Source organism: Carcharhinus amblyrhynchos, chromosome 35 (genome assembly GCF_965287045.1).
Source record: "Carcharhinus amblyrhynchos chromosome 35, sCarAmb.v2.hapA, whole genome shotgun sequence".
In the NCBI taxonomy this organism is placed as follows: Eukaryota; Metazoa; Chordata; class Chondrichthyes; order Carcharhiniformes; family Carcharhinidae; genus Carcharhinus; species Carcharhinus amblyrhynchos.
Window position 1 is genome coordinate 3761711 of NC_137358.1, and position 25614 is coordinate 3787324.

Below are 25614 nucleotides of genomic sequence, written 5' to 3' on the forward strand. Positions count from 1 at the left end.
AGCATATATAGACACAGACTCAACTGCAAGATAATGGTTGGAATGTGAGTTTTAACAGGTGATCAAGTCTGTGCAGGTACAGACAATTCGAGTGGAGAAAGATTTGATGACCTGTTAAGACACGCATTCCAACCATTTTCTTCAATTGAGTCTGTGTCTGTTTTTGCCATGTTTGTGAATCCAACTCTCCACTCACCTGAGGAAGGAACTGCGCTCTGAAAGCTCGTGATTCCAAATAAACCTATTGGCCTTTAATCTGGTGTTGAGACGACTTACTATGCCCACCCCAGTCCAAAGCTGGCATCTCCACATCATGGCTCCACAAGGAGGACAGTGTGGGAGAGCAAGTTGGCCATACTTATAAGCTTACTTTTTGATTTGAGTACTTGTTAGAAAGCTAGGTGAAGATCTCTTTGCCATCTAATCAACCAAAGGATATTGAATACAGTTGTATGATAGGTTAGCGGTTATCGGATGGGCACTGATCTTTCACAAATGGGTACTGTCTTCAAACCCAGCGCAAACTCTGCCCAGGTAAAGGTAGAGACTAGCATAGGCATGAGATTTACATCAGTTTCAATCCAGTTCATTGTGTTCATTAGCCGTCGGTAGAAAATTGCTCCTGACTTCTAAGTAGTTGGCAATCTCACTGAAGCTGCAGGATACCTGCTGGTATGGGACATGCATTGCACTTGCACAGTAGGAAATATGTTCTGAAGATTGACCTTTGAGGCATCAGAGAAAAAAGGATTCTGCTTTATAGCAAGCCTGCGTTGTGACTGATAGAAAAGCAAAATACTGTGAGTACTGCGTGTCAAAGATAAAGTGCTGCAAATACTCAGCAGCAACGCACCCCTGAGATATTTGTGCAGTGCTCAACTGATTTGTTTATATCCTTGGAGCCCTTAAGTTTCTTTGTTTGGCAGCACCTATATTGTAACTTAAAGAAACCAACCTATGCCTGGCTTAAATTTAAATTTAAAATTTACATCTTGTAAAATTACACTTAGCACATCAGATGTACAAATTTCAAGTGTCATTTCAAACATTATAAAGGTATCTCAATGCAGTTTACTTTTTTTATACAGTGTATTTACAAGCACTCATCACAGTGGATAACTTCACTGTTTCCATTTATTCGACACAAATGTCGATCAAATACTTATTTTCAGGTGTCTGTTTTTAAAGATATGTGATAAATGCTGATAATGGAGTCTCAGGCTATATCTGTGCGTTTATTGGATTGCTGCATGGCCAGCCAGCCAAGTAGAAACTTTGCTAAGCAGGTCAAAGAACAAAGAAAAGTGTAGCACAGGAACAGACCATTCGGCCCTCCAAGCCTGTGCCGATCATGATGCCCGAACTAAACCAAAAAAAACCTACCCTTACTGAGTCCGTATGCTTCTATTCCCTCTCTATTCGTGTGCCATCCAGATGCCCCGTAAATGTTGCTAATGTGCCTGCTTCCACTACCTCCTCTGGCAGTGCTTTCCAGGCACTCACCACTATCTGCATGGAAAACGTCCACCACACATTTCTCTTAAATTTTCTCCCTTTCACCTTGATTCTGTGCCCCCTTGTAATTGACACTTCCACCCTGGGGGGGGAAAGCCTCTGAATACCCCACCTTGTTTATGCCTCTCATAATTTTGTAGACCTTTATCAGGTCTCCCCTTAGTCTCTGTCTTTCCAGTGAAAATAATCCTAGTTTATTCAACCGCTTCTCATTGTCAATACCCTTGAAACCAGTCAACATTCTGGTGAACCTTCTTTGCACTCTCTCCAAAACTTCCGTGTCTTTCTGGTAGTGTGGTGACATGCAGTAATCCATATGCATGCGGCCTGACCAAGGTTTTATGTACCTGCAACATGATTTCCCAACTCTTGTACTCAGTGCCCCGGCCAGCGAAGGCAAGCGTGCTATATGCCTTCTTAATCACCTTGGCCTCCTGTGTTGCCACTTTTAGAGAACTGTGGACCTGCATGCCCAGATCCCTCTGTATGTTAATGTTCCTGCCATTTACAGTATAATTCACACCTAAATGTGATCCTTCAAAATGCATGACTTCACATTTGGCTGGATTAACCTCTATCTGCCATTTCTGTGCCCAAGTCTCCAATCTATCTATATACATATATCCTGTTGTATCCTCTGACAATCCCTGACACAATCAGCAACTCCGCCAATCTTCATGTCATCTGCAAACCTACTCATCACACAGCATCTGTGGGAGGAGAAAGAGTTAACAATTCAGTGACCTGAAATGTTGACTCTCCTCTGTCTACAGGTGCAACCTGACCTGCAAAGTACTTCCAGCACTTCTCGTGTTTGCTTTGTGTTGTGACTAATCAGTATGGATGGTGGATGCCTAAGTTGGAAAGTGTTCCATTGCCCAGAACTAGCATGTGTCTCCTTCAGGACATGATGTATGCAAATAAATGTACGTGTTGTGGCAAGCCTTTTCTGGCACCTCTTAAGAAGTACGACCAGAGGTTTGATTCTTATTCCATGTTTGTTGCAGATTGTTTCATCTGCCTCCACTGACCTGCAGGACTACACATATTACTTTGTTCCAGCACCCTGGCTTTCTGTCAAACTGCTACGGCTCCTGCAATGCTATCCTCCACCTGGTAAGGCTACTGATGACTGCGTCTGCGCATTGGGTGACACTGCTGCCTCGCAGTGCCAGGAACCCGGGTTCGATTCCCGGCTTGGGTCACTGTCTGTGTGGAGTTTGCATGTTCTCCCCGTCCTCCTGCGTGAGTTTCCTCTGGGTGCTCCGGTTTCCTCCCGCAGGCTGAAAGATGTGCTGGTTAGATATATTGACCCGAACAGGTACTGGAGTGTGGCGACTGGAGGAATTTCACAGTAACTTCATTGCAGTGTTAACGTATGCCTTACTTGTGACTAATAAATAAACTTTATTGTTGTGACAGAAAAGTCAGTTGATCACTACTGTATTACTCAGGGCATAGTTATTTGTCCATTGTTGTTAAATATCAGATGGAAATCAAATTGCAAGAGGCTCCCTAAACCTGCCATACGGAGCCATCTTGAAGGGCTAGAGCATCCCACTACAGCGTGACATAGAAATTCATTAGTATTGATACTAATGCAGAGCCAAAAGCCCTAAATAGGAAATAGCGTGTAGACGGGGTCGCACACTATACAAGGTTTGTGATTAATATAGAGTCAGAAGGATATGCAGCACGGAAATATGCTCTTCGGCCCAATTCATCCATGCCAACAGGGTTTCCTGAACTGATCTAGTCCCATTTGCCTGCGTTTGGCCCATATCCCTCTAAATTTTTCCTATCTATGTACCTGTCCAAATGTCTTTACAATGTTGTAATTGTACCCGCCTCTATACCACCTCCTCTAGCAGCTCATTCCATACACCACACTCTGTGTGAAAAGTTTGCCCCTCAGCTCCCTTCTAAATATTTCCCATCTCACCTTAAACGTATGCGCTCTAGTTTTGGACCCCCTTACCCTACAGAAAAGACCTTGGCTATTCACCTTACCTATGCCCCTCATGATAACGGTGGCACAGTGGTTAGCACTGTTGCGCCTCAGTGCCAGGAACCCAGGTTCAATTCTGTCCTCGGGTGATTGTGTGGAGTTTGCACGTTCTCCCCCGTGTCTGTGTGGATTTCGTCCGGGTGCTCGGGTTTCCCCCCACAGTCCGAAAGATGTGGGCGTTAGGTGACTTGGCCATGCTAAATTGACCCTAGTGTCAGGGGTTTAGCAGGGTAAATATGTGGGGTACAGGTATAGGGCCTGGGTGGGATTGTGGTCAATGGGCTGAATGGCCTACTTCTGCACTGTAGGGATTCAATGATTTTATAAACCTCTATAAGGTCACCCCCTAAACTCCAGGGAAAGCAAAGTCCCAGCCTATCTTGCCTCTCCTTATAATTCAAACTTTCATAAGAACATAAGAAATAGGAGCAGGAGTAGGCCAACTAGCCCTTCGAGCCTGCCCCGCCATTCAATAAGATCATGGCTGATCTGTCGTGGCTCAGTTCCACATTCCCGCCCTCTCCCCATAACCCTTAATCCCCTCTCTTATCAAAAACCCATCAACCCGCGTCTTAAAAATATTTAGCGAGGTAGCCTCCACCACTTCAACGGGCAGAGAATTCCAGAGATTCACCACCCTTTGAGTGAAGAAGTTCCTCCTCAACTCTGTTCTAAACTGTCCCCCCTTTATCTTGAGGCTGTGCCCCCTAGTCCTGCTATCCTTTCTGAGCGGGAAGAGTCTCTCCACCTCTATCCTATCCATCCCATTCATCATCTTATACGTTTCAATGAGATCTCCCCTCATTCTTCTAAACTCTAACAAGTACAAGCCTAATTTATTCAGCCTCTCCTCATAGCTCAACCCCCTCAACTCCGGCATCAGCCTAGTAAACCTCCTCTGCACTCCCTCCAAGGCCAAAATATCCTTGCATAAGTACAGTGCGCAAAACTGCACACAGTACTCCAGCTGCGGCCTCACCAATGCCCTATACAGCCGCAGCAAGACCTCCCTACTTTTATATTCAATCCCCCTCGCTATGAAGGCCAGCATCCCACTCGCCTTCCTGACCATCTGCTGCACCTGCAAGCTGGGTTTTTGCGACTCATGCACAAGGACCCCGAGGTCCCTCTGCACCGTCGCCTGCTGCAGTTTTTCTCCACGTAAGTCATAATCCTTCCTACCGTTATTCCTACCAAAGTGGACCACCTCGCACTTGCCAACATTAAATTCCATTTGCCATTTCCTGGCCCATTCGCCCAGCCTATCTAGATCCCTCTATAGACTCTCCCCACCCTCTGCACAATTTGCCTTTCCACCAATTTTGGTGTCAGCCGCAAATTTCGACACCCTACACTCGGTTCCCTCCTCCAGATCATCTATATAAATGGTAAATAGCTGAGGCCCCAGCACCGACCCCTGGGGCACTCCACTAGTCACCATCCGCCAATCCGAATAGCACCCATTGACCCCCACTCTCTGCCTCCTATTTGACAACCAGTCCTCTATCCATGCTAACACCCTACCCCCAACTCCATGCCCCCTGACCTTCTGCAATAACCTCTTGTGAGGTACCTTGTCAAACGCCTTCTGAAAATCAAGAAATACCACATCCACCAGCTCTCCTCTATCCACTGCCCGAGACACATCCTCATAGAACTCCAGTAAATTTGTCAGACACGACTTCCCTTTAACGAAACCGTGCTGCGTCTGCTCTATCAAGCAGTTCCCCTCAAGATGCCTCGCTATTTCCCCCTTGATGACGGATTCTAACATTTTACCTACAACAGACGTTAAACTAACAGGCCTATAATTCCCCGCCTTTTGCCTGGCACCCTTCTTAAACAACGGCGTAACATTAGCCGTTTTCCAATCTTCCGGCACTTCCCCAGAATCCAGCGACGTCTGGAAAATAACCACCAAGGCATCCACTATCACCTCTGCCATTTCTTTCAGGACCCTCGGATGCATTCCATCCGGTCCTGGGGACTTGTCCACAATCAGCCCCTCCAGTCTGCCGAGCACCACCTCTCTACTAACAGTAATGTCATCGAGACCCTCCAGTCCTACCACCTTTCCATCTCTAACATCCGGCAAATTATTCACGTCCTCCTCCGTGAAGACCGAAACAAAAAAGTTATTCAAGACCTCAGCCATATCCCCATCCCCTACCACTAAGTCCCCCTTCTCATCCTTTAAGGGACCAACGTTCACCCTAGCCAGCCTCTTCCTTTTTATATATTTATAAAGTCCTGGGAATTCCAGTCCTGGGAATATCCTTGTAAATCTTTCTTACACCCTTTCAAGTTTAATAATATCCTTCCTATAGTAGGGTGACTGGAATTGTACGCAGCACTCCAAATGTAGCCATGGATCAATCTGAAAGATATCTAGGTTCTAGTGCACGCAGAGCTAAGCTGCACAGATCAGCGGAGAGCTGTACAATTACCTGTTCTAATGTATCAGAAAGAGTAATTGAATTGGGATAGGCAAACTGGGCCCTCGAGGGCCACTCATTCTGTGACATTCTTCGCAGAGGACACTGCTGTGAAGGGTCGCCTGATTGAATGTATGGAGACTATCCTGAATAAGGCTCAGGAACCACCGAAATCCAAGAAGGTACAACACTCCAATGCTAAGAACGCAATTCTTTTCGAAGCAATCAGCCTCATTATACATTACGACAGGTATGTGACACAGCATCCATGTATGACTTGAAGTGGGGGGCGAGGTAAAGTGCAGTGTAAATAATGCACTGCGTGTTGACTTTTGTAGATTTGGCTTTGCATTCCATCAAATAGCCCACCAGCATTTGCGCTTTCTGGGCTTCTACGGTGCTAGTTGGAACTAACCTCGTAGAGAGTGAGTGGTTAGCTCTACTGCCTCACAGCACCAGGCACCAATTCTGGCCTTGGTTGACTGTCCATACGGAGTTTGCACATTCTCCCCGTGTCGATGTGGATTGTCTCTGGGTGCTTGGTTTCCTCCCACACTCTAAAGGTTTATAGGTTAGGGGGATTGGTCATGCTAAATTGCCCCTTGGTGACCCAAGATGTGTAGGTTAGGGGGGATTGGCCGTGCTAAATTGCCCCTTAATGTTAGGGAGATTAGCAGGATAAATACGTGGGGTTACGGGGATAGGGTACAGATGAGATTGTTGTCAGTGCAGGCTCCTTGGGCCAAATGGCTTCCTTCTACACTGTAGGGATTCTGTGTGATGAAGTTAGGAGGTGGGGCAGGATAGTGACACTGATCTCCAGAGACACCATTGTACCGACGGTTTAAATTCCGCAATCTTCCTTGCATCACTGAGCTTCTTGATTCAAGCTGTATCAAAATGGAATAACTGTGCAGAGGTGAGCTGGGGAGTAGATACCAAATTGCTTCTGTGCACTCTCGTAACAGCCAGAAGGCCAATGTCTTACCCATTTCTTTCACTGCTGTTGTCTTGGGACTGCCGGTTGCTTGCACGTTGCCCCGGGTGCTGTACTGATTCTCCTGAATCACTAACGAGTTGTCTTATCAGGAGCAAGCAGCACTGCCTTTGGTGGTGGGCTAGCTTGTCGTCACAGTAAGACTGGGAAGACAGCTGAAAGGCTTACTGTTAAGATATAAATTCTGTACACGTGCAAGATGGCATGGTGGCACAGTGGTTAGCACTGCTGCCTCACAGCGTCAGGGATCCGGGTTTGATTCCTGGCTTGGGTCACTATCTGAGTGAAGTTTGCACATTCTCCCTGTGTCTGCGTGGGCTTCCTCCCACAGTCTGAAAGACTGCTGGTTTGGTGCATTGGCCATGCTAAATTCTCCCTCGATGTACCCAAACAGGCGCCGGAGTGTGGCACCTAGGAGATTTTCACAGTAACTTAGTTGCAGTGTTAAAGTAACCATGATGTGGAGATGCCGGTGTTGGGCTGGGATTGGCACAGTAAGTAGTCTCAACACCAGGTTAAAGTCCAACAGGTTTATTTGATAGCGCGAGCTTTCTGAGCGCTGCTCCTTCATCAGGTGACAGTCTTGTTTGTGAACTGAACTCTTCATTCACCTGATGAAGGGGCAGTGCTCCAAAAGCTTGTGCTACCAAATAAGCCAGTTGGACTTTAACCTGGTGTTGTCAGACTTCTTTCAGTGTTAGTGTAAGCCTACATGTGACTAGTAAATAAACTTTACTTTAAAAACACTGTATAAAATGTACTTTTATTTTTCGTGTTTAATTTTTGGCAGTGAGCCAAACCTGTTGGTGCGCGCCTGCAATCAGTTGGGCCAGTTCCTGCAGCACCGTGAGACTAACCTGCGATACCTGGCCCTGGAAAGTATGTGTCTGCTGGCAGGGTCGGAATTCTCCCACGAGGCCGTCAAAACCCACATCGAAACGGTCATCAATGCACTGAAGGTCAGCAGTTTGACTTCTTCTTTTGCGTTACAGGGGAGGCTGTCAACCGTGGTATCGGTGATTTGGATATGCCGGCATTGGACTGGGGTAAACACAGTAAAAAGTCTGACCACACCAGGTTTAAGTCCAACCGATTTATTTGATAGTAAACTCACAAGCTTTTGAGGTTAAACTCTTCTTCAAGTAAAAGGAGAGTTCTAGCCTCAGACAGAGCATATAAAGCACAGGCAGTTTACAGATTACTGATTAGAATGCAAATCTTTATACCTAACCTGCTGTTCAAGTCCTAAAGTGGCTGACAGTGTGAGTGGAAGGAGCACTGATCACAGGTTAAAGAGATGTGTATTGTCTCCAGACAGTACAGTAAGTGAGGTTTTGCAAATCCGGGCAAGTCACGGGGGTTACAGTGCGACATGAACCCAAGATCCCTGTTGAGACCGTCCTCGTGTGTGGAACTTGGCTATCAGTCTCTGCTCAGCGACTCTGCGCTGTCATGTGTCGTGAAGGCCACCTTGGAGAATGCTTACCTGAAGGTCAGAGGCTGAATGCCCATGACCACTGAAGTGCTCGCCAACAGGAAGGGAACAGTCTTGCCTGGTGATTGTCGAGCGATGTTCATTCATCTGTTGTCATAGCGTCTGCATGGTCTCCCCAACGCACCGTGCTTCGGGACATCCCTTCTTGCAACCTATCAGGTAGACAACGTTGGCCGAGTTGCAAGAGTATTTACCGGAATACCATCCACCAGGTACACGGTAAATACTCGTGCAACTCGGCCAACACTGGAGACAATACACATCTCTTTAACCTGTGATCAGTGCTCCTTCCACTCACATTGTCAGCCACTTTAGGACTTAAACAGCAGGTTAGGTGTAAAGATTTGCATTCTAATCAGTAATCTGTAAACTGTCTGTGCTTTATATGCTGTGTCTGAGGCCAGAACACTCCTTTCACCTGAAGAAGAGTATAACCTCGAAAGCTTGTGAGTTTACTATCAAATAAATTGGTTGGACATAAACCTGGTGTTGTCAGACTTTTAACCGTGGTACCTGCAGGGGAGGCCCAGTGGTATTATCACCAGACTGTTCTAGAGCCCCCCTCAACCTTCTAGACCCTGTCCGTCTGACCCAACCTCGGTCTTCATCATTGTTGGTTGTACCATCGCGTGTCAAGGGTCTAAGCTCTGGTATTCGTTGTTGCCTGATTACACCAGTGAAAATGCCTTTGGTGTTGAAGTAAGTTATGAGGGAATTTGATAATGTGGGTGAAGAGATACCATAAAGAGAGGGGAGGCGATGGCCTAGTGGTATTATTTGATAATCCGGAAACTGTTCTGGGGGCCCAGGTTCGAATCCCACCGTGGTAGATGGTGGAATTTGAATTCAGTAAAAGTATCTGGAATTAAGAATCTACTGATGACCATGAAACCATTGTCGGAAAAGCCCACCTGTTCACTAATGTCCCTTTGGGAAGGAAATCTGTCGTCCTTACCTGGTCTGGCCTACATGTGACTCCAGAGTCACAGCAATGCGGTTGACTCTGAATTGCCCTCCAAGGGCAACTAGGGATGGGCAATAAATGCTGGCCCAGCCAGTGACACCAAGGTCCCACAAACGAATAAGAAGAAAACTCATCCACATCTGTGCACTGTGAGAGCACTGGCATCAAGCAGAAACGAGTCCTTTTTGCTGAGATAAATATGGCTCCATCGGGGGTGTGGGTGAAGGGGAGGGAGTCACTGTCTCTCCAATTCCTTCTCCAAAAGTATGCTTTCTTCATTTTGTTTTGGGGAGCGGGGTGGAGTTGTTGACAGCTATTCAACCATATGAGCTGCTACAGCCACAACTCATTCACTTGCAACTCGTGAAAGATTGTGAAATGGTGGTCGCATAGTAACATAGAAAATTAAAGCAGGAGGTGGCTTATTTGGCCCTTATCACAGACTGGGTAAGGATGGCAGATTTCCTTCCCTAACAACATTAATGAACCAGATGGGTTCGACAATGGTTTCATGGATATCAGTAGATTCTTAATTCCAGATTTTTATTGAATGCGAATTCCACCACCTGTCGTGGTGGGATTCGAACCCAGGTCCCCAGAATATTAGCTAGGTTTCTGGATTAATTGTCTAGCGATAATACCACTAATTCTCCCCTAATTCTCTTTTGCTTCAGTTGGCTGTGTATCAAGTCCTTATCTTTCTGCCTGTTTCTCACGTGACGATCTTACTCAGAGCTTCACTTTCTGGGGTCGGTTGGTGCTCTGGAAGGTTTGTCAATGCGACATGTTTGGTTGCTCATCCTGTATGTGTATCTCTTTTTTGAGCAGACGGAGAGGGACGTGAGTGTTCGCCAGCGAGCTGCAGACCTCCTGTACGCCATGTGTGACCGAACCAACGCTCCACAAATAGTGGCTGAAATGTTAAGCTACCTGGAAACAGCTGATTATTCCATTCGGGAAGAGATTGTGAGTTGTCCTCGCATTTTATTTTCTAACTTAAAACAATAGCACCTGCAAACAAAAGTGCTCTCCACAGTGAGTTAAAAGGATCCCCTTCCGAGACTGTGGGAACACTTAGTAATTCTCACCACCACTGATCGATCATCAGAATGTAGGAATAAAGGGTTGGCACGGTGATTAGCATTGCTGTCCCACAGCGCCAGGGACCCGGGTTCAATTGTAGCCTCGGGTCTCTGTATGGAGTTTTCACGTCGTCGTCGTCGTCGTCGTCTCCCTCCTCCTCCTCCTCCTCCTCCTCCCCCCCCCCCCCCCCCCCCCCCCCCCCCCCCCACACACACACACACACACACACACACACACACACACACACACACACACACCCTGTGATTGCATGGGATTCCTCCGGGTGCTCTGATTTCGTCCTTCACACCAAAGATCATAGAATAGAAGAATTATAGAATCCTGACAGTGCAGAAGGAGGCCATTCGGCCCATCGAGTCTGCACTGATCACAATCCCACCCAGCCCCTAGTCCCATAACCCACACTTTTACCCTGCTAATCCCCTGACACTAAGGGGCAATTTAGCATAGCCAGTCAACCTAACCAGCACATCTTTGGGCTGTGAGGAGGAAACTGGAGCACCTGGAGGAATCCTGCGGGTTAGGTTGACTGGCCATGGTCAATTGCCCCTTAATGTTAAAAGATGTGCAGATTAGGTGAATTGGCCACAGTAAATTACATCTTGGTGTTGGGGGGATTGGCAAAATAAATGCATGGTGTTGCTGGCGTAGGGTCTGGGTGAGATTGTTGTTGGCACAGGCTTGATGAGCCAAGCGGCCTCCATCTACTCTGGGATTCTATGATTCTGTTCTATGAAACTTCCTCAGAAGCTAACTTTGACTAAGCTTTTGGTCAACTGTCTTGAAAGCCAGTTCTTTGACCATGTCAAATTTGTTTGATTGTTTGTGAAGCACTTTTTGAGGTTCTTTTACTATGTTTGAGGTGCAATATCAGTGCTGTTACCAAATGTAAAAAGGTATTGCTCCGTTTTTACAAGGATAGACCACGACGCCAGCCCCTGGGGAATCCCTCCTTTACCTCCTCCCTTGAGCTGAATACTCAGCTGCCAGTTGCAACAAATAATTTGTTGCGTTTCAAGTGGCTTGACATTTCTGACAAACTTGGAAGTTGCTTCCCTCTTTTTTTATTTCCCTCCCCCATGCCATGCTGCAGTTGTATTCAGAGGAGAGAGTTTCACCTGTTTGTCCGCTGCTCTGCAGTGTAGCTGGGCTGTCCAGGAATTCTCAATCTAGTGTTCGGTCTTGTCTTACTGGAGATGCCTGCCCACTCAGCAAGTGGGTGTGCAGAGAAATCATAGAAACCCTACAGTGCAGAAAGAGGCCATTCAGCCTATTGAGTCTGCACCGACCACAATTCTACCCAGGCCCTACCCCCATATCTCTACACGTTTACCGGCTAATCCCTCTAACCTACACATCTCAGAACATTAAGGGGCAATGTTAGCATGGCTAATCAACCTAAACCTATGGAGGAAAGGAACTGCATAAGACTGATGGCAAGGCTCGTGAGTTGCTACAGTCACCACGGTAGTGGAAGGGTATGTGTAGTGTGTGCGAATTTGCATTCTGTTTTGTTCCGTTCATTCATGCTGTGGTTCTGCTTATCCCAACTGTTCATCAGGCGACCAGAGTAACGTTTTCTTTTTGGAAGGATGTCCCAATAATATCCCTTTTGTTTTTAAATCCACGTTAGGTTCTGAAGGTGGCCATTCTAGCAGAGAAGTATGCGGTGGATTACACATGGTATGTGGACACAATCCTGAACCTTATCCGTATCGCAGGGGACTATGTCAGTGAGGAAGTATGGTACCGAGTCATTCAGATCGTTATTAACCGTGACGACGTCCAAGGGTACGCAGCAAAGACCGTGTTTGAGGTAAATTTCTGACCTACCGTTCCAAATTGAGCTGCATTTTGAAACCACCCATTTCTACCTGCGGAAATGTTATCAGTTTTTGTTCCTTTTTCTCTGTTTCACTATTTTTTGGCACAACACAGAAGCATCGAGGGCAGTAGCAGGAGTGGGTCTTTTTGGCTCTTCGACCTGCTCTGCCATTCAGTGTGATTATGGCTGATCCTCTATCTCAACCCCATACAGTGCCCTCTCCCCAGCCCTGTTCCCTTCATTCGTGTTTTTGATATCTTGTGTGTCTACACCCCCACCTCCCACCCCCAGCACCTTACAGCGCTACCGTTTGGGTACACTGAGGGAGAATTTAGCATGGCCAACGCACCTAACCAGCACGTCTTTCAGACTGTGGGAGGAAACCGGGTTCCATTCCCGGATCAGGTATCCATCTGTCCAGAGTCTGCACGTTCTCCCTGTGTCTGTGTGGGGTTTCCTCCAGGTGCTCCAGTTTCCTCCCACAGTCTGAAAGCCGTGCTGGTTAGAGTGTATTGGCCGTGCTAAAGTCTCCTTCAGTGTACCCGAACAGGCACCAGAGTGTGGCAACGAGGGGATTTTTATGGTAACTTCATTGCAGTGTTAATGTAAGCCAACTTGTGACATGAATACATAAACTTCAAACTTTAATTGCTTCCATGATTTGAACCCCAGTGAGTTAAATTGCCTCTCATCCAAGTGAACTGTTGTGAATTCCTTTGCACCAGCTTAGTCAAGCAATTGGATCCAATTAAGGTTTATATTTTTTGAATCTAGGTTACACGGCCATCCAAGCCTGCACTGACTGAACTAAAACCCTGTACCCCTCCTGGACCATATCCCCTTATTCCCATCCTATTCGTGTATTTGTTCAGACGCCCCTTAAAACTGACTGTCTAGAGGGTGGGTTGTGGACAATGTGAAAACCCATCGGCAGTCGGGTGGGAATTTCTGGTTTTTAGGGCAGCGCAGTGGGAGAATTCCGCCCTATGTATCACATTCAGTAAGGTGCTTGTACCCCCTGACTGGGCTGCTACAGGAATTTCCATTTCTTAAGGGCGTAAACCAGCCAGTGTCTAATTGACGATACACCCTGTCTGACCTGGATTGTGCCCTGACTAGGAACTAAACGATCTGTCATTCCTAAGATTTGGGTACACACACTAACATCATCTACTTTTTAAAAATGATAAAAAGGCGAGACATATTGTTTCCATTGGCAGATAACTCGGAGACCCAAGGCCACAATCTCGAGATAATCCCAGTGTGTGAAAAAGGCAATTAGAAGAAACCAGTTAGCAGAATGTGGGACACTGTGCCGCGGTGTTAATTGCAGTACTCAAAGATGCTGAATAATTACTTCATAAACCGGTCTAAAAGCAGCGCACGAGAGAGAGACCTAAATTTAGCGTAGGTGGGACAAAGGCACCCTCCTGCAATCACAATGTCTGTCTAACGCAGTTATTTCTGATTTGGTTACCAGGCACTCCAGGCCCCAGCCTGTCACGAGAACATGGTGAAGGTGGGCGGATACATCTTGGGGGAATTTGGGAATCTCATTGCAGGCGATCCACGATCCAGGTGAGTTGAAGAGAGTAAAGGAGTTGGCCCATAAGCTTTCAGCCTGGTACTTCACCCAGCTTCATGTGGAAAAGTGCACATTTTCACTGAGACCCTGGCAGATGGCACTATGTTTTATAGACTAAGGAACTGCCAGGGGCCATTAATGTCACACTGCTCCTCCTCAGCACCAATAGCTTGTTCGGGAAAGATTGCTTTTCATGGAATCATAGAATCCTCACAGTGCAGAATGAGGCCATTTGGCCCGTTGAGGTTGCAGTGACAACAATCCCTCCCAGGCCTCATCCCCGTAATCCCATGTGTTTACCCTACTAATCCCCCTGACACTAAGAGGCAATTAGGCATGGCCAGTCAACCTACCCTGCACACCTTTGTCTTCAGTTGATCAGGGAGTGCCAGTGTTACGTGGTGGACTGTGTCAGAAGCTCATTTGTTGCCTCCAGTCCCACCTGGCTGGTTGAGAGAATTATTTTGTTTCATATAACATGCGAAATAGGAGCAGAAGTAGGCCATTCAGCCCCTTAAACCTACTCCAGCGTTCCAGGGGGATCATGGTTGGTCTCTGTGTTTCAAGCTCCACATTCCCATCTACCCCATTAACCTTTGATCCCCTTGCCTATCAAGAATCAATGTCCATCTGCCTTAATAATTCAGTGACACCCTTGTGCGGATCCACAAGAGATGGGTGAGATCCTAAATGAATATTTCTCATCAGTATTTATTGTTGAGAAAAGTACGAATGTTAGGGAACTTGGGGAAACAAATAGTGATGTCTTGAGGAGTGTGCGTATTGCAGAGGAGGTGGTGCTGGAACTCTTAAAGCGCATCAAGGCAGATAAATCCTGGGACCTGATGAAGTATATCCCAGGATGTTGTGGGAGGCTAGGGAGGAAATTGTGGGTCCCCTAGCTGAGATATTTGAATCATCGATAGTCACGGGTAAGGTGCCTGAAGTTTGGAGAGTGGCAGATGTTGTGCCTTGTTTAAAAAGGGCTGCAAGGAAAAGCCTGGGAACTACAGGCCAGTGAGTCTCACATCTGTGGTAGGTAAATTGTTGGAAGGTATTTTGAGAGGCAGGATCTACAGGCATTTAGAGACACAAGGACTGATTAGGGACAGTCAGCATGGCTTTGTGAGTGAAAAATCACGTCTCTCAAATTTAATTGAGTTTTTTGAAGGGGTAACCAAGAAGGTAGATGAGTGCAGTACAGTTGATGTTGTCTACGTGGACTTTAGCAAGGCCTTTGACAAGGTACTGCATGGTAGGTTGTTGACCTGGAGGGACCAGGACAGGTTTTGTTGACCTGGACACCTAAAAACTTGAAGCTCTCGACCCTTTCTACTTCGTGTCCGTTGATGTAGACAGGGGCATGTTCACCTTTATGCTTCCTGAAGTCGATGACAATCTCCTTTGTTTTGTTGATATTGAGGGAAAGATTATTGTTGCCACAGATTTTCTACCTTATGAAGGAGCAACCAATGGTATGTCCGAGTTGGGAGGAGTGGAGGGAAGCGTGGAGTTTATGGTATCCCCTTGAACCGGCTGTCTTTATCAGGGGGGTGGGGCTGGGTGTTTACCAGCTGGTCTTTCCCTTCCCGTCATAGTCCCTATGCTTGTCTGTGGTTATCTCTAACCTGTGTTTTATGTCCATTCCCCCAAACCCTACCTGTCTTTGCAGTCCCTTGGTTCAGTTCAACTTGCTGCATTCCAAGTTCCACCTGTGCAGCGTTCCCACCCGCGCCCTACTGCTCTCCTCTTACATCAAGTTTGTCAACCTCTTCCCTGAGACCAAGACCACCATCCAGGACGTGCTGCGTAGCGACAGCCAGCTCCGAAACTCTGACGTGGAGCTCCAGCAGAGGGCCGTGGAGTACCTCAAGCTCAGCTCAATCGCCAGCACCGACGTTCTGGTACGTTAAAAAAACCCAGGCCTCGAGCTTTCCGCTACAAAATGCTGCTCCTTGCGGAGTAGATACAGGGGAACACTGTTCCTTCAGTGCGACTTTCGGATATGCAGCCCATTTCAGACTTTGAGCACGTAGAGGCTGGCACTCTCCGTGTCAATACTAAGGCTGAGTTGCACTCTAAAGATGTCATTTCTTGGATGAGATGTTTAAATATGTCAGCAGTGTCTCTGTACGTGCATGTATGTGTGTGTGTGTTTGTGTGCGCGCGTACATATAGCTGAACCATTAAAACTGGAATGTCCCAAGTTGGGCTAACACAGTGGTTAGCACTGCTGCCTCACAGCACCAGGGACCCAGATTCAGCTCCAGCCTCGGGTCACTGTGGAGTTTGCACATTCTCGCTGTGTCTGTGTGGGTTTCCTTCGGGGCTCCAGTTTCCTTCCGTGGTCTGAAAGATGTGCTGGTTAGGGTGCATTAGTCGTGTTAAATTCTCCCTCAGTGTACCCGAACAGGCATCGGAGTGTGGCGCCTAGGGGATTTATTTTCACGTTAACTTCTGGATGCCACAGCCGCCACGTGCCCCCAGCCACCAGATTTTCAACATCTTCAGCTCTGTGGTGGAAATTGGTGTGGAGCCGATTAAAATATTTAAATCACAATTAGAATATCATTAGCAGGCCTGGGACTGATGTCTCTGGGCCTGCTCGCCCCTGCCAGGAGTGTTCCACTCCAGTGGGATTTACAACAGTTAATGGGGAGTTGACGGCCCGACCCTGCAGGAGTGAAGAGGGGCCATGGAGGCCCACAAGGAAGTGGGGTTTCCCCCTGGACATTGCCAACCTGGCCCCTGGCACTGCCCGTACAGACAAGCCTTGGGGTGGGGGGGGAAGGCAGAGATCGGTGGGGGGATCCCTGCTCCCACTCTGCACTTTGGATCAGTGACAGGGGGAGGGAAGGGGCTGATCAGGGCTGGCCATCGGGGTGGGGCATCAGGGACTGCCGGAGGTGGATAGGGGCATGGAGGGACAGTGATGTGGGGTCACGGGCCTGGCGAGCGATTGGGAGGCCAGCAGTGAGGGGCCACTGCACATGTGCCGATGTCCGCTCTGACAGATCAGCGAATGCACAGTTGCTCCCTTGGCACTACGCTGCCGGCCTCTCCAGCGGGAATAGCCTTGCCCACAGATTTGTAATGCGATTCACACTCAAGTTCTCATCATAGAGTGTGGGAGCTCCATTTTGAAAATCCCGTTTAAAAAATATCCCAGCAGGATTTACTCCAGTTTTTGTGCAAATTGGGCACTAAACATTTTTCTGGGAGAATTCCAGCCCCCCTTATCTTTAAATATACTTGGCAACTGAGCATCCACATTCTCCTGAGATAGAGAATGTCTCTGGGTTAATATTTGAGTAAAGATATTGGCGGAGCGATAGAGAAGACTTTTCAATTCATTCATGGGACGTGGGCATTACAGGCTGGGCCAGCATTTATTGCCCATCCCTAGTTGACCTTGGAAGACAGTTCTTCCATGAGTCAACCACATTGCTATAGCTCTGGAGTTGCATGCCGGCCAAACCAGATAAGGACAGCAGATTCCCTTCCCTAAAGGACGTTGGTGAACCAGATGGGTTTTTCCGACAATGGCTTCATGGTCATCAGTAGATTCTTAATTCCAGATACTTGATTGAATTTAAATTCCACTGTCTCCCATGGTGGGATTCGAACCTGGGTCAACAGAACATCAGCTGAGTTCCTGGATTAAGAGTCTGGAGATAATACCACTGAGTCCAATTAGTAGGGAGGTGATGGCCTAATCAGCCCGTCCTAGTAATTTTATTTCTCTCCCTCCTTTTCTGCACAGGCCACTGTCCTGGAAGAGATGCCCCCGTTCCCTGAACGGGAATCATCCATCCTCGCAAAACTCAAGAAGAAGAAGGGACCAGGCACTGTGACGGACATGGAGGAAGGGAAGAAGGAACAAACTGAGGTTAACGGTGGCGTCGAGCCTGCCGTAAACGCCAGCACCGTGGTGAGTACGGTATCGGCAGGAAGCCTGTTGCAGTCGTGGGTCGAGCACCGTCAGTGAGCCTCAGCTCTGTGGGTAGCGCTGGATTCTGAGTTGGGTTGTGGGTTCCAGTGTCACCCTGGAACTTGAGCATCAAGTTCAAGCTGAGACTCCAGCTCCGTGCTCAGGGAGCACCGCACCGTTGTAGGGTCTGTTGTAAATGCAGTGGTTTGGAAACTGCATCTGCTCCCTGCAAGATGTACCAGGGTGTGAAGGAAAAGTGTGAAATAATGCAGAAAAGGGTGTAGTTGTTCACTGAAAATGCCGCATCTGCTGGAAAATCTGAAACCAATACTAACCAACTTATCAGAAATGTTCATGAGAACACGGCCCAGGATGCAAACATTAAATTATCTGGCATCTCCACAGAAGCTGCTAGATCCATGCAAATAAAATAATGAGGGGCACAGATCAGCTAGATAGTCAGTATCTTTTCCCAAAGGTAGGGGAGTCTCAAGCTACAGGGCATAGATTTAAGGTGAGAGGGGAGAGATACAAAAGGGTCCAATTTTTTTCACACAGGGTGGTGAGTGTCTGGAACGAGCTGCTAGAGAGAGTTTTGGAAACGGGTACAATTTTGTCTTTTAAAAAGCATTTAGACAGTTACATGGGTAAGATGGAATATGGGCCAAATGTGGGCAATTGGGACTAGTTTAGGGGCTTAAAAAAAAAGGCGGCATGGACAAGTTGGGCTGGAGGGCCTGTTTCCATGCTGTAAACATCTGTGACTCTATGACTGAGTGTTCTTCCCAGAGCTTTTTGCATATCTAAGTTTTTTAAAAATACAAGCATGGATAAACAAGTATTGGGAGTTTCTGTCAGTGCTTCACAAGATGTGAAATGAGTTACTTCAACAACTTGGCCATAGGAGTTTGCGAATCACTTGAGTGGCACAGTGGTTAGCACTGCTGCCTCTCAGTGCCAGGAACCTGGGTTTGATTCCCGGCCTTGGGTCACTGTCTGTGTGGAGTCTGCACATTCTCCCCATATCTGTGGGTTTCCTCCAGGTGCTCCGGTTTCCTCCACAGTCCAAAAGATGTGCTGATTAGGTGCATTGGCCATGCTAAATTCTCCCTCAGTGTGCCGGAACAGGCACCGGTATGTGGCGACTAGGGGAATTTCACAATAACTTCATTGCAGTGTTAATGTAAGCCTACTTGTGACACTAATTAATAAGCTTAAGATGAACAAAAGTCATGATCCATTTGGTAGCCTCGCCTGGAGTTGTTGACTAATCACAGCAATCAGTAGCTATCAAGGAGTCTGGAACAGACCCAAACGTAACAAGGGAAAATCCCCAGTGGTGTGAAGAGGTTTGGGATCCATTCCCCTCAAGCATCACTCATTATTGGGGCGGCACAGTAGCATGTTGGTTAGCCGTGCTGCCTCACTGTGCCAGGGACCTTGGTTCAATTCTGACCTCGTGTCACTGTCTGTGCGGAGTCTGCACATTCTCCCCATGTCTGCTTGGGTTTCCTCTTGGTGCTCTGGTTTTCTCCCATGCTCCAAAGATGTGCGGGTTAAGTTGATTGGCCATGCTAAATTGTCCTTGGTGTCAGGGGGATTAGTAGGGCAAATATGTGGGGTTACAGGGATTGGGTCTGGGTGAGATTGTTGTTGGTGCAGACTCGATGGGCCAAATGGCCACCTCCTGCACTGTAGGGTGCTATAAATTCTATGGTTATGGATTATGTCTCAAATTACTCATAGACTGGATCCCCAAAGTGCTATTTCCTGAACAAAATCTACCCAGTTTGTATCTGAACAAATCAGTGCTGACTGCTGCCACCATGTCCCTAGAAAAGTTGATGTCTCATTCACTGACATATTGTTTCCCCAGATTGCTGAGTTATTCTCTTGTTTAGGTGCCGGTTGGTCCTCTGTCTCAGTTGTTCTGATGTGGAGATGCCGGCATTGGACTAGGGTAAGCACAGTAAGAAGTCCCACAACACCAGGTTAAAGTCCAACGAGCCAATCGCTGAAAGCTTGTGCTACCAATTAAACCTGTTGGACTTTAACCTGGTGTTGTGAGACTTCTTACTCAGTTGTTCTGCACAGGGTGAATCAGCCCGTTATGGTGGTTGTTTGGCAACTTGCTGTATATTTGTATCAGTGGAAACAATGTGATTGATTTCTCACACGTTCTGCCCTGTGGCTATCTTGTCCCTTCCAGTCCACACCCTCCCCTTCTGCTGACCTTCTGGGCCTGAAGAGTGCTCCTGCCAGTGCAGGCAGCCTGCTGGTGGATGTGTTTTCCGACGCTGTGCCCGCCACTGGTGCCCTGGCACCCGGCTCCGAAGACAACTTCTCCCGGTAAGAGGGCTATCTGTCACCAGTGCTTCTTTTGTTTGGGTTTGGAACTAGGGCGCAACTTAATTGCGTTCCAGTCCGCAAAATCGTGCTTTGTTGGTGTGGAGGTTGTGTTCGTTGGAGTGCACCCAGATTCCAAAGTATCTACATCTGTTATTATTCAGGAAGTTCAAGTGGGATGGTTTTTTAAACGCCTTTGTTATCTCACTGCTTCACCGTGACTAGCCAGCTCAAGTTTCCCCACACTGTTAAGACAAGATCAGTCAATCTAGAGCAACTTCATACTAGAACAATGCGCAGCTGCCCAGGTACATTGAGGGGGGGGGGGTGGGAGGGAAGATGAGAGTTATCCATGGGCCTCAGAAGATGTTTGTGTAAATTGTAGTCTTCCCTCAATGGCGCACCAGTCTATGCAGTCCTCTTCTTTAAGATCATAAGACACAGGAGCAGAATTAGGCCACTCAGCCCACTGAGTCTGCTCCGCCATTCAATCATGGCTGATATTTTTCTCATCCCCATTCTCCTGCCTTGTCCCCATAATCCTTGATCCCCTTATTAATTAGGAGTATTAAAAAGTTGGGCCGAAGGGCATGTTTCCATGTTGTAATCAAGAACCTATCTATCTCTGTCTTAATGGAATGAGGATCATGGAATCCCTGCAGTGCTGAAGAGGCCATTCGGTCCGTCGAGTCTGTGCCTGCTCTCTGATACAGTATCTTATCCGTGCCCTATCCCCATAACCCCCCACATTTCCCATTGCTAATCCATCTAACCTACACACCTTGGGATGGGCAATTTAGCACAGACAATCCACAGAATGTAGACAAATATTTAGGCGGGGGGAAAGGCAGGATCAGGATATTGAATTTGATGATCAGCCATGATCGTGGTAAATGGTAGAGCAGGCTCGAAGGGCTGAATGGTCTACTCCTGCTCCTGTATTGTGTGTTTCTAAAAGACCCATCTGTAGCTGATATTCCAGCTTTTCCCCAGGACCCAGAACAGAAAGGCTTGCTTGTGCTGACACTAGGTGTTAATAATTAATTAATGAAGAATTGAGTGAAAAACAAGTTTTTAATACCAAGTGGTTTTTCTTGGCCTTTTTTTGGGTCAGGATTTTGTTTTCCCCACTGATTTGTGATTGTTCTAAATTTGACACAAAACTGAGCACGTTGGAACATAGCCAGTCTCCGTTTACCTGTTCCCTTTACTACGCTGGGGCGACCGGCTTTAGCACAGGAGGCGGTGGGACCCAGAATGGGTATCTGACATGGGATGTGAGGCAACCCACCACCACCACCCTCCCAGGCAGCGCATTCCAGACCCTCACCGCCCTCTGGGTAAAAAAGATTTTCCTCACATTCCCCCTAAACGCCCTGTCCCTCACCTTGAACCAATGTCCCCTCGTGACTGACCCTTCAACTAAGGGAAACAGCTGCTCCTTATCCACTCTGTCCATGTTCCTCATTATCTTCGTAGAATCCCTGCAGTGCAGAAGGAGGCCATTCAGCCCATTGAGTCTGCATTGACAACAATATCATCCAGGCCCTATCCCCGTAACTCCACATACGTACCCTGCTAATCCCTCCAACCTATGCATCCTGGAACACTAAGGGGCAATTTAGCATCCCAGGCAGCATCCTGGTGAACCTCCTTTGCACCCCCTCCAGTGCAATGTCTGTAAGCGTTCACATGTATGCAGCACAATACTATCTCTGTTCACCGCTAATGACCTCTCCATGTAAAGAAGGGTTTGGCGCCAGGTTTGGCAACGCAGTCTTCCTTCCTTGGGTCAGGAAGTTGTGACTTTAAGCCCTGCCCACAATCTAAGCTGCCGTTCCCCCAGTGCAACTGTGAGAATGAAATATTTAAATCCCGCTTGCTATTCCTGGGGTCTTGCTGTGCACCATCATGGCTGCAGTGTTTATTCTCATAACTGTAATGTAATTTGTTATATGAAGTGCATTGGAGTGTTCCTGATCATGTTTCTGGTGCTTGATTTGTGCTTGTAAAACTAGAATCGAAAGGTGAAGCAACAAGGTTTTCCTCTTCATTCTATCTCTCGCTTACGGAATTTTCAAAGGGCCTGCGCAAGGCAGAGATTTTCTTGAACAGCCAATTTCAAACACAGCAGCAGGAATCTCAAGCGAGTCAATGCTGCCCCCCAAACTTGTTCCCACTTTGAAGCCTTGTAGCAGTGACGCAGCCCGATTCGTGCTAATGGAAGCAAATTACTGCAGACGCTGGAAATCTGAAAGTAGAACCAGAACATGATGGAAATACTCAGCAACAGGTCTGGCAGCAGCTGTTGGGAGAGGAACAAAAGATTTTTCAGGTTAATGACCTTTCATAATCTGTTAGCTCTCGTCTAGAAGGACGAGGGCAGCAGAACACCATTGCCTGCAAGCTCACTACCCTGACTTGGAAATATATCGGCTGTCCCTTTGCCGTTGCTGGGTCAAAATTCTGGAATTCCCTCCCTAATGGCATTGTGGGTCCACCCACAGAGCATGGACTGCAGCGATTCAAGAAGGCAGCTCACCACCATCTTCTCGAGGGCAACTAGGGATGGGCAGTAAACGCTGGCCCAGCCAGCAACGCCCATGTCCCATGAATGAATTTTTTAAAAATCTCCATTTCTCTCCCCACAGATGCTACCAGTCCAGTTGCTGAATATTTCCAGTATTTTGTTATTTCTCGCTGTTGGGTCCAAACTTTGGTTCTGGAGGCAAGAAGGGATGTTTAGACTCCCTTTCTCCCCCACCATGAGTGGTTAATGTTCCAGCAACTAGCGTGGTGCCAGCTGTTATCCGTCGAAGTATCTGTGTTGTAGTCAAAACCTTTCTAAAAAAACTCACTCACTCAGGGATGGTAAGAAGTCTCAAACACCAGGTTAAAGTCCAGCAGGTTTATTTGGTAGCACAAACTTTCGGAGCGTTGCTGCTTCTTCAGGGGAGTGAAGAGGGATATCAGAGCTGCTCCTTCCATGTCTGGTACCCAAATTCGGTTCTAGCCTAGACCAGATGTCGATCATAAGAGCAGTGATTTTGATTGGTCTTCAGTCAGGTCAGAGTTGACCCACAGCCTCTGACTCGACACAAGCCGGCAGTGCTACGCGGGTAGATCACACACGTTAACTTTGAAACGGAAAGCCATCATAATGTTGTAAGAGGGCAATCTTCTGAGGCTGTTGTTGAAGTTGGCCAGTGCAGAGGGTGCTTTAAAATGTGCAGTGTAGGACTCGGGAGTGTTTCAAGTATTGGAGGGGCTTTACTCCCAAGCCTATTCTGTGCAGCACCTGACCTGGGAGTGCCTGATACTGAGTACTCAACAGGCAAGTGTTGCATTTCCCAGCACTAATGTGCGGCTGAAAGTAAACTGATTTTAAAAGTAATTTATTTAAAGGTGAAACCTTGTGACTTGATCTTTGAGTAGCTTGTGTGGCGGCCGCTTTGTGATTTGGTCTCTCCTCTTTTTCTGTTCCTCTGCACGCTTGCTTGTGATTTGGGATCGTGCAGAAGCTTGGATCTGCCGGGTGAGAGCCCTGGGTCGTTGCTGGTGGACGCAGCCCTGGGCGCAGAGTAAGCCGTGTGTTACTGAGTGGAGCTGAACTGTCTATTTAAACCCAATCCCGCTCCCAGCTCCCCAACCGGTCCAGGGTCCAAAATACAGTGTTGTTTTACTGTAAATATATACAGCATTTCGTGTACTCCTGCACTTCAGTTTGGGTTAGTTGTGTTGGGAAGTGTGTAGGGCAGAGAGGAGCCTTGCAGTGGTTCCTCTCCAGTGCTTTTAATTGCAAATGTTTTCAGTTGCCTGCATAGTCGTGTCAACATCTTGACTTTTTTTTAAAAATGTCAGTTCGAGGTTTTCATTTTTTTTTGACTAAAGGCCACATGTTGGCACAGTGGTTAGCACTGGAGTTCTGGCAGTGACCTTATCTTACCGCTACTAAAGTTCTTATCTCAAGGAATTGCTGTTCCTTGGTTTACACGTTGCCTAAACCAAGGCCTCCAATGTGGGTGGCACAGTAATTAGCACTGCTGCCTTGCCAAGCAAGGATCAATTCCTGGCTTGGGATCACTGTCTGTGTGGAGTTTACATGTTCTCCCCGTGTCTGCGAGGGTTTTCTCCAGGTGCTCCAGTTTCCTCCCACAGCCTGAAAGATGTGCATGTTAGGGTGCATTGGTCATGCTAAATTCTCCCTCAGTGTATCCGAACAGGCGCCGGAGTGTGGCGACTAGGGGATTTTCACAGTGACGTCATTGCAGCGTTAATGTAAGTGACTCGTGACACTAATAAATAAACTTTAAAGGAACACAGGAATGTGTTCCTGTATGTTGGTGTTATGTAGTGCAGTGGTTATCCGATTGGTGTATCATTTGGGCTTTTAGCTACTGGCCAAACATCCTTCAGAGAAAGAAATCTTGCCACCCATACCCAGACTGGGCCTGTATGGCACTCCAGACCCATGTCAGAGAGGCTCAGCAACCCTCCCTTGTAACTAGGGATGAGTAATAAATGCCAACATTCTGTGCATGAATAAAGGCATTGTTTGCTCAAAAGGCTTTTTGCTGATATGCAGTAATAATGCAATCTGTTAGTGTGTATGAGTGCAGTATATATTTCATGTAAAATAACAGAATGAAGATGAATTGACATGGTAGTATGTTTGTTTCTGGATGTGTGCGCGCGTGTACACCCACAGGCTCAGGGTTGCCTCAGTACATTCTCATCACTCCAGTTTCGGCCTGCGTTCAGGTTTGTGGTGACTCGAAGCGAAGCCAGGCTCTGTGTGGGAATTTTAACCTAATCTGGTTTTAAATGGCATGCAGCGCACGGTTCAGATTTATGCATTTCACTTCAGGGAATGGTGTGATTCTTGTTTTCTCCCCCTCTTAAGAAAATTAAACTCTTTAGGACGAGTGATTTGTCTGCCTCTGGGTCTTCTGATGCAACATTCTCCACCGTGAGAATTGAGCAGAATTTGGTCAGGATCGGAGGACCAAAATCACTTAGCTATCCTCATTGTTAATGAGGGATAATTGCAGCTAATGAGACACTTGGCGACAAGTGGATGGAGAGTGCGTTGACCTCCTCCTGTGGCCTGGTGGTATAGGTTACTGAGCTGTCCATTGAGTGGCACAATGGTTAGCACTTCTGCCTCACAACGCAAGGGACCCGGGTTTGATTCCCAGCTTGGGCCACTGTCTGTGTGGAGTTTGCACATTCTCCCTGTATCTCCGTGGGTTTCCTCCTGGGGTGCTCCGGTTTCTTCCCCACAGGCACACAGAGTCCAAAAGACGTGTTGGTTAGGGTGCATTGGCCGTGCTAAATTCTCCCTCCGTGTACCCGAACAGGCAATGGAGGAACTAGAGGAATTTCACAGTAGCTTCCTTGTAATGTTAATGT

At 47.3% G+C, this 25614-nt stretch overlaps 1 protein-coding gene across 5 annotated transcripts in view; it reads left to right on the plus strand.

Annotated features, from left to right (window-relative positions):
- ap2a1 (adaptor related protein complex 2 subunit alpha 1) overlaps window positions 1-25614 on the plus strand; it is a 76419-nt gene that overhangs the window by 32670 nt on the left and 18135 nt on the right. For 3 of the 5 annotated variants that reach the window (XM_080217675.1, XM_080217676.1, XM_080217678.1), the window contains exons 7-16: window positions 2523-2631; window positions 6058-6208; window positions 7746-7914; window positions 10243-10380; window positions 12149-12331; window positions 13821-13918; window positions 15598-15829; window positions 17689-17856; window positions 20066-20205; window positions 23721-23783. In XM_080217675.1, the coding sequence (XP_080073801.1) occupies window positions 2523-2631; window positions 6058-6208; window positions 7746-7914; window positions 10243-10380; window positions 12149-12331; window positions 13821-13918; window positions 15598-15829; window positions 17689-17856; window positions 20066-20205; window positions 23721-23783 (1451 nt within the window). The remainder of the gene's footprint in view (window positions 1-2522; window positions 2632-6057; window positions 6209-7745; window positions 7915-10242; window positions 10381-12148; window positions 12332-13820; window positions 13919-15597; window positions 15830-17688; window positions 17857-20065; window positions 20206-23720; window positions 23784-25614) is intronic. The other 2 variants (XM_080217677.1, XM_080217679.1) reach the window with 1 other exon arrangement.